Genomic DNA, 18,918 nt, shown 5'->3' on the forward strand with positions numbered 1-18,918 from the left:
CAGTTAAGAAGAAACTCCAAAAAGCGCAACTCAAATATGCACTCCTGTACCCTGCCCGACTGAAGGTTAATTACGACAAAAAGACTCACTTTTTCGAGAGCCCTGCGGACGCTGAAGAATGGCTCGAAGTTATGGGCATTGGATCTAGTCAGTGCAGCAACAGTATCCTCCTCGCAGGGTTCCGGCAAACTCTCACACCCAGGATCTCGCAGATCCCAGACTTCAAATCAGGGTAAAGGTAGTGCAGGACCTTCGCGGGAACAACAACGTCAGGACCAGGAAGAGGCTCTGGCTGTCGCAGGGGCCTTTCGTGAAGACTCCAATAAAACCCCTACGGACTCGGACGACAGCACCCTGAATTCAGACTCCGAACACAGTATAACTTTTTCCCCACAGTCACTCCCAGGGCAGCGGACGACATCCTTGATAACAGAGCCTCGATCAGTACTTATGCAGATGACATGGACTGCAACTCCCAGGGTCCACCATATCCTTTTTCTTCATAATCTTAAATTTTATCACTGCCCTTATGTTTTGATCTGTAAAATAATTTTGCGAGCCGAGAGCGTGGTTAAGAATGCATAATCGGATTTTCCTCTATCTATAGACCAATGCGTTTTGCTTTGCAGGGACTCCGGCTTTAGTATAGTTTCTATATGTTGATGTACTGCGGAAATACTGTCTGTGACAGGTCTAATTGCAACCCCCCCCTCGATTGGGCACCGTAGAACCGCCAGGCAACCGCTCTTATTGTAAACACGTCCATGACCGGTGGCGACGAACCCCCTAACAGCGTATGCACCGTTATTTGTTCTATGATTTTTGTGATTTGTTGTTGGGCCCAGTGTAGTTTAGGCGCTGAGCCATGTTTTGTTTGTGTTCATAGGGAAGGGGGCTCCTGGTCGATATCGGTTTACTGGCTTCATACACACGGGAGCTGCTTCCTATACACAGTGCCATGCCAGGTACAATTCCCACCTTAGGGTCTTACAACCTAATTACATGGAATGTACGGGGGTTGGGGGCGATCCAGAAGCGACATCGGGTCCATGCATATCTCCTTAGGCGCAGAGCACACAAAGTGTTTCTGCAAGAATCCCACTTAACCGAATCGGAAACACTAAAAACTCGAAAGAAATGGAGGGGACAGATATACTCCACTAACTACTCTGCATTTGCCAGGGGAGCGACTATTTGGGTACACCATGGAGTCCCATTCGTTGAATTGGAACGCCGGGTTGATGAGCAGGGGAGGTACATACTGCTCAAAGGCACACTAGACGGTTCCCTGGTGATCCTAGGCAGTGTTTATGCCCCTTATTTTGAACAGGACCGCTTCCTACACCGGCTAGGCGCTGCACTGGTAGAGTGGGATGGTATCCCCTGGGTGCTGGGGGGAGATTGGAACGCCATACAGGACATTACCCTAGACAGATCCCATCCTCCCCTTCACGGTACGAATGTCAGTAAACTGACCGAACTGTTTGCTACCTGGGCTGACGGCTGGGTGCTCTCAGATGTGTGGTGATGGCTACATCCTGCTCATAAGGAATACTCATTTTATTCTCCAGTACATGGTCTTCATACGAGAATTGACAGAATCCTCTGCTCTAGATCCCATGTCATTCAGGCCAGCCAATCCACAGACCTTCTCAGACCACAACCCCCTAGAGATTACACTTAACTGGGGTACGGTGCTCACTCCAGTGCCTACCTGGAAACTACACCCGCAACTACTTGAGGATATCCCATTTCGAACAGCCCTTTCCAACACTATCACTACATATATAGCCGATAACTGGAACACTGCCTCTTCTAATTAGATCGAATGGGATGCATTGAAGGTGGTGGTACGGGGAGCATCGATTGGACAATTAGTGGGGGCCCGACAGGAAACACACCAAAAATTACTCAGGGTCGAAAACTGGATGACCACGCTAGAACAGGAAGCAGTGACAGACCATGACAAAAAAGAGGAGTTGCAGACCGCCCGTATTGAACATGCCGAAACTCTAGAAATATTACGAATAATTGATCATAGAGCTTTCCTGCAACGCAAACACTCTGAGGCAGACAGGTCTGGCACACTGCTAGCCCGTATACTTCGGGATAGGCCTGACCCACCAGTCATAACTAACATCCGCACATCTAATGGACATATAGCCCATACCCAACAAGAAATAAACTCAGCCTTCCATGATTACCTTAACATGCTTTATGCGGCACCCACGCCTGTAGAACACTCCTCCATTGCGGAATTCTTGCAGGATCTACCTATTCCAATACTTTCCGACGAGATACAAGAGGGTATAGATGGCCCCATAACTCAATCAGAAATTTGAGTTGCGATAAAAGGACTAAATCGTAATAAAGCACCTGGGATAGACGGGCTACCTATTGAATTTTTCCACACATACTCGGAGGCCCTGGTGCCCACACTGGAATTAGTATACAAGGCTGCCTTCGAAGCTGGCCATCTCCCACACTCCACCATGCAAGCACTGGTCACATCCTTACCTAAGCCAGGGCGCGATGGCCTGGAATTGTCCAATTATAGACCCCTCTCCCTGCTAGCGACTGAATATAAAATCTTAAGTAAAGCCCTTGCTAATCGCATACATCCCTACCTCAATACACTTATACATACTGACCAGTGCGGATTTCTGCCGAACCGTAGCACGTCTCTCAACATCAGACGACTACATTATGTAATGACGGCCTCTCCATAGGTTTATCAGAATGTGGGATGCATAGCACTAGATCTCCGACAGGCCTTCGATTCTCTCTCATGGGACTTTGTTTGCAGCTCAACGGTTTGGGTTCCCAGACACATATCTTAAGTGGGTACGCCTACTATACACATCCCTCCGAGCCCGTACAGGGTGCTACATCTTTGACCAATATATGATCCATAGGGGCACGTGACAGGGATGTCCGTTATCTCCATTGTTATTCGTTCTTGCACTGGAACCCGTGGCAATAGCGCTCAGGAGGTCAGTGGAACGGCTTGGCATACCTGTCGATGGTGCGACCCACCTAACTTCCATTTATGCGGATGACATCCTTTTGTACCTAAGGGACTTGACGGCCGAGAATGATTCCCTTCCCGATATTTTTACCACTTTCGAACGCCTCTCGGGTCTGGCCATAAACCCGGGTAAATCTGTGGCCTTTTTTTTCAAAGACACACAATACCCACATAACCTGCAGTTTGGTGACTATGCTTTGCCAGTGGCCCCCACTACCTTTAAATACTTAGGTATCCAAGTTTATAGAACACAGACAGACCAAATAGAAGGTAATATAGTGAGAGCCATAACAGCCCTTCGTGCTAGTGTGCCCTTCTGGTCATCCCTGCCATTGTCGGTGATGGTACGTATTGCGATTTCAAAGATGGTGATGCTCCCTCGCCTACTATACTATTTCGCGAACTTGCCGGTAGTGGTCCCGCAATCTATTTTTAATACTTTGAATACCATATTGGTAGAGCTTATCTGGGGAAAGGGCCGCAGATGACTAAGCCTATGGAAACTAACTGGAGGCCGCAGGGGTGGCCTGGGGGTCCCTGACTTCAGGGTCTACTATTATGCCGGTCAACTCCAATGACTATCCTTCTGGACCGCTGGGATAAACTTAGGAGAAATCGGGTACACACCTAGGGAAATAGACCAGGGAGCGTTACACTCCCTGCTCTTACCTAAGGCCAAAGTTCCCATGGCATGCCCCCCCTATTAAAGACTGCCCTGCACTGCTGGAAGAAGGCGTTGTCTTATACCTCCTCAATGGTCCCCTACTCAACTAATATCCCTCTCCTAGGTATCCCCACCCCACAAGGTAGACTCACAAAGACCAGGATACATGATTGGTTAGAGTCAGGAGTGGAGGACGTTGGGGCGTTCTTTGGTGATGGTGGTCTGCTAGACCACGACTCCTTTCTACAGAGTACGGGAGCACCGACACGACTATATTTATTACACGCTACCGTATCCCATTACATAAAAAACACATGGGCCCCACAGCGCAGCGAACCCCCACAGCACAATTTAGTACACCTCTTATACTACATGGGTAATGGAGGACACCTGGTACACTGGCTATAGACCAGTATAAGGGCACACACCGCGACCACACTTACTTCACTTCGAAGACAATGGTCTGAGGACTCTACCACGGAAATCACAGATAAAGCATGGCAGGGTATGCCAGAACACCCAAAAAGAGTTTCCCTAATGTTAAATTAAAGTTTATTCAGGCTATGATCCTTCATAGGTCATACCTTACCGCCAAGCGGATACACCGCATGTTCGCAGACGCTTCACATTGCTGCCCCCGTTGTAAAGGGGACGTGGCGGATTTTCTCCATATGCTGTGGTCCTGCCCATGTCTCCGGGACTACTGGGAGGGAGTGTGGTAATCCCTGAGCGAAGTCACACAGCTCCCTTTGCCAGATGACGCCCTGACCTGCCTTATGGGCCTCCGTAGAAGCGCGAAGGTCCAGAAGGTATGACTGAGGTTTGTGGACCTATCCCTCATTTTAGCGATTCGAGCTCTCACCATGAGGTGGAAATCCCCTAGATGTCCAGCGGTATCCAGCTGGCAAGATGACATGATTCAGTGGGGAAAGGCCGAAGGTGCAGCCCTTCGGAGGGAAGAAGAGAGGGGGCTCCGTAAACAACCCATTTCACTGGAGTGGGAGGCCATGCTGCTTGAGTTTGGATCACTAGACTTATTACCCCTACGGGGTACCCCAACCTCATAACACACAGAGTCCATGCGTCACTCTTTCATAGTAGGTTTCAGGACTTAGACCCGTACTTTGTACCCCAGGCTCACTGCGGATCCCCCAGCACGGCACTACTGGCATCCCCCTGTTAGATTATAATAGACACCGTAGACACCGAACGACCAGGAGCAGGGTGGGTGGGTTAGGGAGGGCGGGGACTTGGCTGAACCTGTTTTATTTTTTCTTACGATAAATGGAAATATAACTACTTTGTGATGTACATTTATCTGCCATGATTGCAATCATCTGATATTTACGTTGTCTACTGAGATCATTTATTCTTCGTTTCCTGTTCAATAATAAGGGGGAAATACGGCAGCCTCACTAAACGTATATGTTGTTTCCATTATAAGTACAAAAAGACTGTCTATTTGTAATTTTCATTGCATCGTCTTTGATATGAAGGTCATTAATAAAGTATGTTAAAAAAAATAAAACCTCTGCAGTTGGGTGTGGCTTGAGTCCTGTTGCACCGTAAGCCCTGGACCTACTCTGGGCATATCCACCTGCAGTGTGTCACTGAAAAAAGCATGAAAGTGATCAATGGGAATCCAGAATATTGACCTGGCTTTTATCACTGAAACCTGGGCAGATTTAACATCTTACCCAGTTCTACTCTCAGCTCTACCCGCAGGTGTCAGGATATTTAGACACGTCTGCCCATTAAAAAAGCAAAAAGAACTATTGATGGACAGAATGCAGAACAATGTCATACATTCACCCCAGTACAGAGATCTGAGCCTAAATCCATCGTTTTTTTGCTCACCATGCCATTCCAGTTTGGACCCAGCCAGTATGCAAATCAGTCTTGACCCTGTGCCCAATGAAAACAGGCCAGCCCGAACTGCCAGGCCAGGTCCTCCCTGGACTGGAAACAAGCATCCTAGGACCGGTTTCGGGGTTTCACCCCTCTTCAGCCAGGATAGCTTGATTCCAGTGGCATGGAGAGCACGGGACTCACGTCTGAGCATACCCGTCCCACTCGGGTGACAAATGCAAAAAGAACTATTGATGGACAGAATGCAGAACAATGTCATACATTCACCCCAGTACAGAGATATGGGCCTAAATCCATCGTTTTTTTGCTCACCATGCCATTCCAGTTTGGACCCAGCCATATGCAAATCAGTATTGACCCTGTCCCCAATGGGAACAGTCCAGCCCGAACTAGCAGGCCAGGTCCTCCCTGGAATGGAAACAAGCATCCTTGGACCGGTTTCGGGGTTTCACCCCTCTTCAGCCAGGATAGCTTGATTCCAGTGGCATGGAGAGCACAGGACTCGCGGCTGAGCATACCCGTCCCACTCGGATGACAAATGCAAAAAGAACTATTGATGGACAGAATGCAGAATAATGTCATACATTCACCCCAGTACAGAGATCTGGGCCTAAATCCATCCTTTTTTTGCTCACCATGCCATTCCAGTTTGGACCCAGCCATATGCAAATCCGTCTTGACCCTGTGCCCAATGGGAGCAGTCCAGCACGAACTGCCAGGCCAGGTCCTTCCTGGACTGGAAACGAGCATCCTAGGACCGGTTTCGGGGTTTCACACCTCTTCAGCCAGGATAGCTTGATTCCAGTGGCATGGATTCAAGTGGAATGAGTATGCCCAGACGTGGGTCCCTTGCTCACTGTGTCATTGGATTCAAGCTAGTCTGGCTGAAGAAGGGTGACATACCCTGAAACCGATCCCAGGATTCTTGTTTCCGGTCCAGGGAGTGCCTGGCCTGGCAGTTCAGTCTGGACTGTTTCCATGGGGCACTGGGTAAAGACTGATTTGCATAAGGCTGGGTCCAAAATGGGGTGACTTAGTGGGCAGAAGAACGATGGATATAACCCAGATCTTTTGACTGGGGAAGAATGTTTGCATTGTCAGCATTCCGTCCATCATTTGCTTGCTGTAAAAATGTTCGCCCTAAGTGGGATGGATATGCCAGACGTGGGTCCCTTGCTCACTGTGCCACTGGATTCAAGCTTACTTGGCTGAAGAATGGTGACATATCCTGAAACCGGTCCCAGGATGCTTGTTTCCGGTCCAGGAAGGGCCTGGCCTGGCAATTCAGTCTGGACTGTTCCCATGGGGCACAGGGTCAAGACTGATTTGCATATGGCTGGGTCCAAACTGGGGTGGCATAGTGGGCAAAAGAACGATGGATGTAACCCAGATCTTTTGTCTGGGGGAGAATGTTTGCATTGTCAGCATTCCGTCCATCATTTGTTTGCTGTAAAATCTTTCGCCCTAAGTGGGATAGGTATGCCCAGATGTGGGTCCCTTGCTCACTGTGCCACTGGACTCAAGCTAGCCTGGCTGAAGAAGGGTGACATAGCCTGAAACCGGTCCCAGGATGCTTGTTTCCGGTCCAGGGAGGGCCTTGCAGTTCAGTCTGGACTCTTCCCATGAATTCTTCCAGATCCTAAGAAACCAAATATTAATTGCCAATTCTGCAACAAATTAGCACTCCATTTCCAAGACAAAGTTAAGTCTGTTGATGAATACTTTTTAGATATGAGTCAAACTGTTGACTTGAATAGTAGATCTCTGAAGGGCACTCACAATATCAACACCTCATCCCATTTCGGTCCTTTGACGGTTGATCAGACGCAAAGGACACTGATGCAGATTAAATCGGGTTAACCACAAGACACATGCCCATCCAGAACAATTCATTTGGTCCCAGAGGTGATAGCCATACACCTCACTGCCATTTTTAACAACCTTTTTGAAGCGGGGTATTTTCCAGAAGACTTGAAGGTAGGGTCTATTCTGCCATTTTTAAAAAAGACTAACTTAGACACCGGTGACCCTAACAATTATAGACCAATAACTCGACAATCATTTCCTGCTAAATTGGTCAAAAAAATCGTCATCAAGGAAATGACCACCTTTCTAGACAAAACCAAGAGTCTGGCCTCTACACAGTTCAGTTTTGTAAGTCACCATAGTACAGAGCTGACGCTAATTACAGTGACGGAAGAAATCAGGCAGACAAAAGACAGTGGGGAAAATGGGTCTCTGATCCTTTTAGATCTTTCAGCCGAATTTGATACGGTCAACCAGACTCTTCTAATTGATCGCCTTGAATCATTTGGGATCAAAGACAACGTTCTTAAGTTTATTACTTATTTTCTGGCTGACTGCATTTAGACGGTCTCTTTTGGTGATTTTACCTCCCCAGCCTTTTCATTGCCCTGTGGGGTCCCTCGGGGCTCATCTCTGAGCCCCATTTTATTCAATCTTTGTTACCCCACTTGCAGCTTTTAATTAGATCATTTGGCTTCACTTTAGTCTCTTATGCGGACGATAAGAAGATTGTTGTATCTGTCACTGATAATCCCGGAGCTACGGCAGCTCAGTTTCACGAGTGTATGCTTCATATTAGGACGTGGATGAGCAGCAATTGCTTGAAATTAAACTCCCCAAAGACTGAGGTCCTATTGTATGGTAACAATCCCACTTTCTGGTCAAACAACCGGAGGCCCCAGGAACTAGGGACTTTGCATACCCCTAGTGACAAAGCAAAAATCTTGGGGTGATTATTCATACCAAGTTATCTTTTGAAGGACAAATAAATCACATCACCTCTTCGTGTTTCTTCATTCTGAAAACTCTAAGGAAAGTGCTGCCTTTCATTCCATCGAGCCTGCAGAAGAAGGTAGTTACGACTCTCATCTCTTCCAAAGTAGATTATGATAATGCACTCCTTATTAATATTCAAAAGTGTTTTTTTCATAAGTTACAAATGCTACAGAATGCTGCAGCCAGGACTGCTGGGCATTCCGAAACATAAATCTGCTTCTCAAGCATTGATCCAACTACAGGGGCTACCCATAGATAAACACATTCAGTTTAAGGCACTCTTCATTGCCTTCAGGGCACAACAATCTGTCGGCCCGGACAACTTGGTACAGCTTTTTCAACGCTATATCCCAGCACGCTCCCTGTGCCCATTCACAAGTGGAAATCTTGTAATCCTCATATTTAAGAAAGCTAACTGGGGTGGGAGAGGTTTCATTTCATGCACATCGAGACTGTGGAACTCACTCTCGGCAGAACTAAAACTTAAGACAAATCTATTGGAGTTCCGGAAGAAACTAAAAACTTGGCTTATTACCAAATAATTCTGGCATTTTCTGGATCTTTCTAGCCTGTCAGTATCTGCTTAGCACCTAGATACCCCAGGGTGATTGTCACACTTTATACATTTTATTTTCATTTCATTCAATAGTGAATATTGATCTTCAGAGCATAAATCCATAAATACCCTTCCAAAGTTGCTAAATACCTCAAAAGTTTATTGATTAAAGAAAACCAAACACAAGCATCAGCATGGCTTCTTACCCATGGATAGATTATTAGTTGGAGTGGATGGTAATCCACCATAAGTAATAATGTAATTGTTCTTGTTAGGTATAGTAAAGTTTTCAGTAATTTCAACCTAAACTCATACCCTGGTAACCATGGCTTAACTTAAGATAAAACAGTTGAAACGTCAGAAACACAACAATAAAAATCCCTCTCTGTTTTATAAACATGCAGAATTATTTAATAAACAAAATGGCACCTCAACAACAAAACTCCAGTAGGGGAAACGGAGATATGAATTTTGAAATTTTTTAATAAAAATAACGCCTAAAGTGCAAAGCGTCAATCACGGGCAACTGGTAGCACCAGATTGAGACAAGGGTAAAGTTTATGGCAACTGCGTTGGAACATGCGTTGGATACACAGGTTGTACTTTTCAGAGAAGTGAGAGTCCTCTGCTGGGCAAAATTGCAGTCTAAATCCAAAGACAGGCTCATCAATGACAGCTTGATGAAAGGATGAGGTCTTAGTGAACCCGTCGACGAAGGAGGGATAAGCTCCAAGCAGGAAAAGTCTGAAGTTTGCACCCAGAAAGTCGTTGATGTTGATCAGATGCTGCTAGATTTAGGGCTTGGTGAAGGTTTCTACCACCAGACTTAGACTCTTTTCTTGAAGTCAGATTTCCACAGCGGGGCAAAGATGCGGCCTATAACTGGGAAGAGCCCATTGTCGTCTGATACCAGTCAGCTTCGGTCCCACTGAAATAGATTGCTGCTGTGGAGAAGAATGAAACGGGAGATGCAGAAAAGTCAGACCCACCAGCGATGCACCCTAGGTGGAATGGCTGGTCCTCAGCGGTTCTCCAAACAAATAATCCTGGCCCCTTCCTGACCAATAGGGGGACAGTTCCTACAGGTTGCCCTGCCCACTTTTGCAGCAGGCCCTGTGTGCCCTACTGCAGATAGTCCCACAGTGCTCCTTTCAACCAAAATCCAACATGGCAGAACCTTTCTTTCCCTGGGCAGAGATCATGTGCAGACCCAAAAGGTGTGGCCAGGGAAATGAGCAATAACTCTGCTGTGATCAATCAAAACAGTTTCTGGGGTTGCTCATCTCTCACTGGTATTGGTACCTGTCTGACAAGTGGGACAAAGGAGGGGCAGGCCCAGCTACATCTGCCTGTGACAGGGTAGGCCTCATTAAGTGAATTAAGTTAAGGGCATTACCCGAGATGGTCATCCTGTAAGAGGAACAGAACATTGCCCCACATCTAAGCCCTTTGTCTCCACTATGAAACCAAATTCACACCTCATCAGAGGGGCTATATGCTTTAGACAGGCAAAAGGGGATTTTTTTGAAGAACATTTTGTAAAATAGTACAAATCCATCTAATTTGCAGTTTAAAACTTCACAGACAGGCTCCAGTAGAAGTCCTACTCTCACTTTATTGGTGGCACAGTGTGTGCAGCAGTCCACTTGTGACAATTAACTTGCGGGTGCACTTTGAACCATATACTAGGATCTTACAAGTAAGTTAAATATGCCATTTGGGAGACTAGCCGATTCCGACATGTTTTAATTACCAGAGTACATGCACAGAGTCAAAAAACCAATAGGAACCGCCCAAAAAAATGGGCATGATAATTCATAAAGAGGCTTTTTCCCGCAAAATGTATTCCAGCCAATTTTAAATAGGCGCCAAACCACCCCAAATCCGTCTATACCAACTTCCTCCCCAGTAACTTTTCTCTTTGCTAGTAGAGATGTCTCTCTTCCAAACTAACACCTCTTCCAAATATCCCTTTGGCACTGTCACCTCCAAGATTCAAGAACTTGGGGCTTGATATAAAGTTTTGCGTACAGGTTATTCCGTCACAAGCATGACGGATATCCTATCTGCCTTACTATAAGTACTATAGCATATAATGCACTTGTAATAACGAAAACAGGATATCTATCTTCTTGTTGATGGGATAACCCATCTGCCAAACTTTACGTCCGACTCTAAAAGTCGCATACAAATGGAGCATGTTGCCCTATGTAGGGGCTATGAACTTGGTATGGTGTGTGAATCAGATATCCCTTGCCAGTGCTTGCACCATGCTCGCCTAAGAAAAGTAGAGCACTATTACAGAAGTACGCCCACAGTCTCTTCAGAATTATGCAATTTTTGCTCTATCTTAGTCTCCTGATCTTAGTCCCTCTCCACTCTGCTCTCCTCTTTGGAACATCTAACCTCTTTAGCTGTTCTCCTGTCTCTATCTCCCATTCATCACAAGTTTCCTGCCAAACTAGCATGTTGCTCTACATTTATCCATCATGGTGCGCAGTAGTTCGCTGCCTAAGGGTGTACCATTCATTATGCCCTATACTAAGGCCTCAGTTGAGACCTCGAACCAATACAGGTACAGTTACGCTGAAGAATACTGAGATGCTCAAACAAAAAACATTTTATATGGAGCTCGGGGTGCATTACTTTGGAGAGGAAGGCGCAGACTAGGAACCCTTCTGATGCTGGGTGGTGGATAGGGTGCTCGACTGAGCCAACCGTAGGGCACACTGCGCTGTGTACCAACACAAACCAGCACAGCCCACATCACTGTCACATACATGCATTACCTAATCGTACACACACTCTTAAACAATTCATTCACCATCATACCAGCCCACATATTATGCTGCATACACACCACCACAATTTTACCAACTCTATACTTTCACACGATACAATACGCCTTGCAACATCATATACACATCATCAGGCTCAGACATACACCATCACACACAATCAGGCAACTTCACAAGGACATTCAGGCTCCACCACACACATATACTACCACCTGCGTCCTGTGTTGGAATTTTGTACTGCTGCTGCTGCCTGTGTGAACCTTGTACCTTGGATTCCGATGTAGTAACACTTCTCTATGTTTTACTGGGTTTGAGAAAGCCCTATCGCCGTGCAAGAACTAAAAGGGCTGGCATTGGCAATGTCTTGTTTTACACTGCCTTCTTCTACATTCGCCCTTGATTAAGACGCTTATGTATGCACATGCAGCGAAATGCTTTGTAAAACACTCTTGTCTGCAGATTGTTAATATTGATTCTTCCAAACACGAATTGCATCCAAACATATTAACAAACACATTGTTATTTCGCAAAGCCTTTATATATTATACAAAAGAGCAAAATACATTATTGATGTTTTCTCATGTAGTGTAATATATTGTTGTATTTACATAGGCCTAGAAATGGTGGCAAATATTGCGTGGGTCGGAGGATGAAATTTAAATCCTGCAACACTGAACCGTGCTCCAAGCAAAAAAAAGACTTCCGAGAAGAGCAGTGTGCCGACTTTGATGGGAAGCATTTTAACATTAACGGTCTACCTCCAAATGTCCGCTGGGTTCCAAAGTACAGTGGAAGTAAGTCATTTAGGAAGAGAATGCACATGGTTTATCGCTGTGTTGGGAAATAGAAGGAGTAACAATCTTGTGTTTGTCATTACAGTCCTAATGAAAGACAGATGCAAGCTTTTTTGTCGAGTAGCGGGAAGTACCGCCTACTACCAGCTCAGGGACCGAGTTGTGGATGGCACTCCTTGCGGCCCAGACACAAACGATATATGCGTTCAAGGACTGTGTCGGGTAAACCTTCATTTATGGATTTATTACAATGAAGCCTGACGTTTGATGTTGTGTACAGCTTTGTCTTTATTTTCTCCGTTGTGTTTTGTTATATGTATTTTTTTAGAGCATCCCCTAGCAACCAGTAAGTGACCCTGACAGCACATAGATACCCCTCAAGATAGCAAGATGCAAAGCGCTTTATTACTCTATTGCGCATAACAAGTAGCAATGGGCACGTGCGTCCAAGATGCTGTTTGTTTAATCCCCACTTCCGCAGTCATTTGGACTACATGGACGTGATGTCAAATATTTTTTCTGTGAGGGCAAACTGCTGCCCACTCCCCTCTAAACGCTAGTGAGCGTTTGTTCTGTAGGTTTTAGTTTTGAAAGATCATCTAATCATTTTTAATTCATTAGGTCGTGGATGTCTCCTGATATATTCATTATATGACAGTGAAACGGGCTGGCAGACAGATTAGTGCCTTTTCTGGATGCAGATATTTAATTTTTGAAGCATTATGAGGCTAACGTTTGTATAGGCTGATCACGCTCTCTGTGTATCTGTGAAAGAACCTCAACTACCGACTGCATTGGTGAGGTTAGATTGGACAGTCAGTGCATTAAGAATCGAAGTATTTCCCCAGGGCAAACCCAGTGTTGTATTACGTTGTTGGTTTGCATTTGTAAAACACCTGGCAGGGCTGTGTCTGTTTACAATCTCAGCACCACAATTGTGACCACTGTGAATGTGATAGTGAACGAGGCTACTGAACCACTTGATGTGTAGGAATGTCATGCAACTGCAAGCACAGTCACAAACCAATGGCAATTTGTGAAAAGTATGTCGCCTACCAACAGACCACTTCCATTATGTATCATAGCGGTAAGCATTTGTCATAGGAACACCTCTTTCTCCTGCTGCATGAGAAACCCAATACAATGGTTTACTTAAGGAAAATACCGATAGTATGTAAATCAGACTTTTTTCTCACCCCCGTGTTTGCACAGGGCACACATATTATACAGTGTGTGTGCACGGAGAGTTAGAAAATCAGGCAAACTTCACAAGTCTATTTCAATTTTGAAAACATGAAGATTACTACAATGTTGCGGGCGGAAATAAGGGGTCGGAAGCTATGTAGGGGTAAAGTAGGTTTTATTGCTACCAGAACACATCTCCTACGTGAAGCCAGTCTATCAACTTAGAAGGTAGGGGTGGCAGTCTTGAATTCGGCGTCCAAAACTCGTCTCCGTACTGTGGTTCTTCTACGTGTCGCAGGCGAGGTGGGCTCCCAGGATTCGGGCAAGAAAAAAAACAAGAAGAACGGGGTAAGGGTGCTGCACTGTTGCTGGTAAAGGGAGGGGATTGAAGGAACTCCGCAAAACCGTGACGCACGTCTAGAGGAAAGTGTGAAGGTGCTCAGGGCAGGGTGCAAGCAGGAATGCAAACGAGGGACCTGGTTTACTCCACAGGGTTCTCACTCCTCCCGACCCAACTTGAAAACCGTTCCCGTACCTGTGTTAGCCACTTTCCTCCGGGAGCATGGCTGGCCGAAGCGTTGGACCGGTGGACTCCTGGCTTTCTCGGGACTCCTGATGTTTCCTCCACGCGGCTCTCCTCTCTTTTCAACAACTTTCTTCCTCCTCCGTCCGTGGCGTTCTCCGATCCTCCTCCTTCCTCCTCACGGGTGATTCCACACACCGACGTCAGGGAGTTTCTCCTCCTTATTGGACCTCATCAGGGTGTCGGTTTTCTCGAGGAGGGCTTCCCCAGTTAAAGGCGCCGCTTTGAAAATATGCCGTTGCCTCTGGCGTGGGAGCGGGGGACGTATTCCAATCGTCCTGCTGTGAGGAGACAAGAGGTGCGAGGCGGGGTGTCACAGTCCACCAGTCAGTATATGGTTCGTCTTCCGCCCCCGACGACCCCTCTTCGTTACACCCCTCCCCACCAGGTTTCTCCCGATCGGGGAGAGGAAAGACCCTGGATAGATAATCAGCATTTCCATTGTCACTCCCTTTCCGGTGCTTCACCTCAAATGCAAATGGTTGCAGGGACAAAAACCAACAAAGGACCCTCTGCTTATGAGCCATGTCCCTACACATCCATTGCAGAGGAGCATGGTATGTATATAGTGTAAAAGGACGACCCTCAAGGTAATATCTAAGTTTGTCTATTGCCCATTTCACAGCTAAACATTCCTTCTCTATGGTGGGGTACTTTATTTCTCTGGGGAATAGCTTCCTGCTTATGTATAATACCAGCTGTTCTACCCCATTATCTGTGAGCTGGGACAATACGGCCCCCACCCCATGATTCGAGGCATCAGTGTGCAGTATGAACGGTTTACTGAAATCAGGAGACGACAACACCAGGCTCATCGTGATGTATTTTTTTAGGGTCTGGAAGGCTTCCAACATCTGTTTGGTTGGGTGTAGCAGGCTTTCGGGTCTCACGTGTTGCCTAGGGTGTCTGTTAGTGGGGATGCTATTTCTGAGAATCGAGGGATGAAGCGGCGGTAATACCCTATCAAGCCCAGAAAAGCAGCCCTCATTTCTCTTTTATTGCTAGGGAAGGGGGTCTCTGCAATGGCTTGCACCTTCTCTGTCTGGGTGGCTATTGCTCCATGTCCCAACACATAGCCCAGATATTTGACTTTTTGGTACGCGACACGCGATTTCTTTGAGTTGATGTAAAATCCAGCCTGTTCCAAGGCTTGTAGGACAGTCTGTAGATGTTCCAGGTGGTCTCCCCACGTACTGCTGAATATCACTATGTCATCAAGGTACGCAGATCAATAAGCTTGATGGTCTTGGAGTACTGTATTCATCATCCGTTAAATTGTGGCGGGTGCTCCGTGCAGGCGGAAGGGGAGTACTGTAAACTCATAGAGACCCTCAGAGGTGGAAAAAGCGGTTTTCTTACGATCTTCCTCACGCAGGGGTACCTGCCAGTAGCCCTTCGCCAGGTCTTACATAGTTATATATCTGGCATCACCCAGCTTTTCGATTAATTAATCTATCCAGGGGATAGGATAGGCATCAAAAGAAGAGATGGAATTCCGGGTCCTGAAGTCCATGCAGAATCGTGTAGATCCATCTGGCTTGGAAACCATTACGATTGGGGACGACCACTAGCTTTTTTTTTTTTTTTTTTTTTTGAAACCGTTTATTGCAATCTCAAATATATACAGGTATGGGCCTACAACCTTCCGGCCGGCCGCTAAAGTGACAGAAGCAAATGACATACATACAATGAGGCACTTGGCTTTGCAGAGACGATAAAGCAGGAGGTATCAACAACGTGGGCCACATGACTCTGAGCCCACAATACGGTTTCGTTTTATACAACACAACAACATAAAACCACACCCGCAAGGCAACCCGCGATCGAAAATGACGACACGTGCTCCTCAAGTGGGGAACCCCAACCATCCAAAGAAATCCAGAGAGGGGAAGGGAAACAGATCCGGGACTGGGAGAACAATGTGCCCGGGGCTGAGGGAGGGGGTCAACTAGGGGGATGGAGCTGGTGAAGCGGGAGGCAGCAACGGCGGCTCGCAAATACCCCCGCGGTAGGCGTTCCAGGGGCCCCATATCTTCACCCATGCCCCAGGCTTACCCCGCGCCACATACACCACCTTTTCTCGGAACATGCACCAATCCATGTGTTCTTTCCAGGCCGACACCGCCGGGGGCCTCTGGGATCCCCACAGTTGAGCAATGTCACGCTTCGCTATCATATATCCCAGAGTCACCCATCGCGTCTGCGGAACCGAGTAATCAGTTGGTTCCCACACATTCAGCAAGCATCTCCTCGCTTCAGGCAACAGCGCGACATGCGTAACCAGACGCAGGACCTCATGCACACCACGCCAGAATCGCTCCACCTTCGGGCATTCCCACAAAATATGCAAAAAAGTCGCCAAAGCACCACACCCACGCTTACACAACCCATCCTCAGCATAACCCATACGCAGAAGCCTTGGCCCCGTCATGTAAACCCGGTGGAGTATCTTAAGCTGGACGAAACGAAGGCGAGCCGGGATGGCCACCTCCTTCGGAGAGGCCACCGCGGAAATCCAGTCCTCGTCGTCCAACTCCAGCCCATCGGCAACCCAAGCCTCGCGGAGGCCAGTCAGTAAGCCCGAGCGGTCATTTATCAATTTCTTGTAAATGAGGGAGATCGTGCTGTCCGGAACGTGGCCATCTAGCACTCTATCCTCCAGGGGGGAGGACTCCGGGATGGAAGCCACGTCTGGGAAGACGGAACCCAGTGCGTGACGGACCTGCAGGTAGCGAAAGTATTCACTGCCCTGCAGCTGAAACTCCGCCTGCAGCGTCTCGAATGTTTTGAATCCTCCCCTCGTCCAGAGATCTCCCACTGTACTGATGCCTATCATGTCCCACCTCTCGAAGCCCTTCGAGGTCCACAAAGAGCCCAGCCTCTCCGACGCATACAACGGTGACGCCCGGGTCAAACGGTCCTTCCATCCCATAGCTGCATTAGCCGCGTGCCATACTCGCACCATGACACGCGTGGGTCCCGTCAAGCGGGAATCGGGCACGCTAGTGTAGAGCGCTCGATTGTAGTCGCCACCGGGCAGGAGCATTTTGTCCATTTCAAATGCCGGGTTTAGGGCGGGCCCGTAAAAGCCGTGATTAATTGCAGCTAACTGGGAGGCCCAGTAATACCGCTTAATATCCGGGAGGGCAATCCCTCCGTCGTACCACGGGAGCGTCAATTTTGCCAGGGCTATACGCGGCCTCCCGTCCCAAAACAGACGGCGCTGTAAGCTTTCCACCTCACGGAAGTAGCGCGCCGGGACCAAGTCCATAGTGTTCTGGAGAGCGTACAGAAAGCGCGGCAATGACATCATCTTGAACAATGCCGCCCGGCCGAGCGGCGAAAGCGGCAAGCGCCGCCAGCGCGCGACGTCCTCCTTCAAGCGCTGGAGGGGGGGAAGCAAATTTCGCTCGTAGCGGGCCACCGGGTCCAGCGTAATATAGACCCCCAGGTATCGAAATCCCTGCGAGGCAATCTGGATCGGACAGCCCCGAGGGAGGACAGGAGCCTCCCCGGAAAGCACATAGACACAGGATTTAGCCCAGTTGATGACAAGGCCTGAATTACGGCCAAAGGAGCGCAGAACATCGACCAGGACAATCAGTGATTTGCGCGGGGAGGCTAAATACAAAAGGATATCGTCAGCGTAGAGGGACACGCGGTCCTCATACTCGGGGGTCCAACGGAGACCTCGGATAGAAGGGTGCCACCGCAGCCACTCAGCCAAGGGTTCCAAGGCCAGTGCAAAAAGGAGCGGCGACAGTGGACAACCCTGTCGCGTGCCCCGTCCCAGCACGAATGGGGCCGAGACTCGACCATTCACCACCACCTGTGCCAATGGGTCCGAGTACAACAATTTGACCCAACTGATGAATCCCGGGCCAAATCCAAATTTCGCCAGCATCGCCCAGATGTAGGGCCATTCGAGCGTGTCGAACGCCATGGTGGCGTCCAAGGACGCCAAGATGGCCGGCTCCCGCACGAACGGAACACGCGCGAGCACCCCGTGCAAGCGCCGCAGATTAAGGGCCGTATTGCGATGGGGAACAAAGCCGGACTGGTCTTGGTGGACCAAATCGCCCACCACGCCGACCAGCCGGTTGGCGAGCACCTTGGCGAGGATTTTAGGCTCCGCGTTCAAGAGCGAGATAGGCCGGTAGGATGTAACCCGGTCTCGCGGTCTCCCCTCCTTGTGGATAACCACGATGGTAGCCAGACGCTGGTCCGGCGGGAGGGAGCCCCGCGAGTGGGCCGCAAGGAACATTGCGCGGAGGTGGGGTGCCAGTACATCCGGTCGCAGTTTATACAACTCGATAGGAATGCCGTTCGGGCCCATGGCCTTGCCAGAAGCGACCGAGCGGATGGCGAGGGCAATTTCGTCCGAGGTGGGGGCAGCATCCATCAACTCCCTGTCCTCCATTGAGAGGGAGGGCAGCGCGATGTCACGCAGCAGGGCATGGGAATCCTCCTCCGGGCAGGGAGAAACCGGGGAATATACCTCGCGGAAACAATCCGCGAAGCAAGAGACAATGCCTTCCGGCTCAGTAACACGTACACCATCCATTCTCTCAATCAGCGGGACCACACGACTAGCTCTCTCCTTCTTATCCAACCACGCAATCAACTTGCCAGCCTTATC

The 18,918-nt window shown here is 48.1% G+C and overlaps 1 protein-coding gene across 1 annotated transcript in view; it reads left to right on the forward strand.

Moving 5' to 3' along the window:
• The window catches only part of ADAMTS9 (ADAM metallopeptidase with thrombospondin type 1 motif 9), an 876,266-nt gene that overhangs the window by 354,004 nt on the left and 503,344 nt on the right, over positions 1–18,918 (forward strand). The window contains exons 13-14 of the mRNA XM_085624697.1: positions 12,330–12,511; positions 12,597–12,733. Coding sequence (XP_085480823.1) covers positions 12,330–12,511; positions 12,597–12,733 — 319 coding nt within the window. The remainder of the gene's footprint in view (positions 1–12,329; positions 12,512–12,596; positions 12,734–18,918) is intronic.

This window comes from Triturus cristatus, chromosome 9, assembly GCF_964204655.1.
Source record: "Triturus cristatus chromosome 9, aTriCri1.1, whole genome shotgun sequence".
Taxonomy (NCBI): domain Eukaryota; kingdom Metazoa; phylum Chordata; class Amphibia; order Caudata; family Salamandridae; genus Triturus; species Triturus cristatus.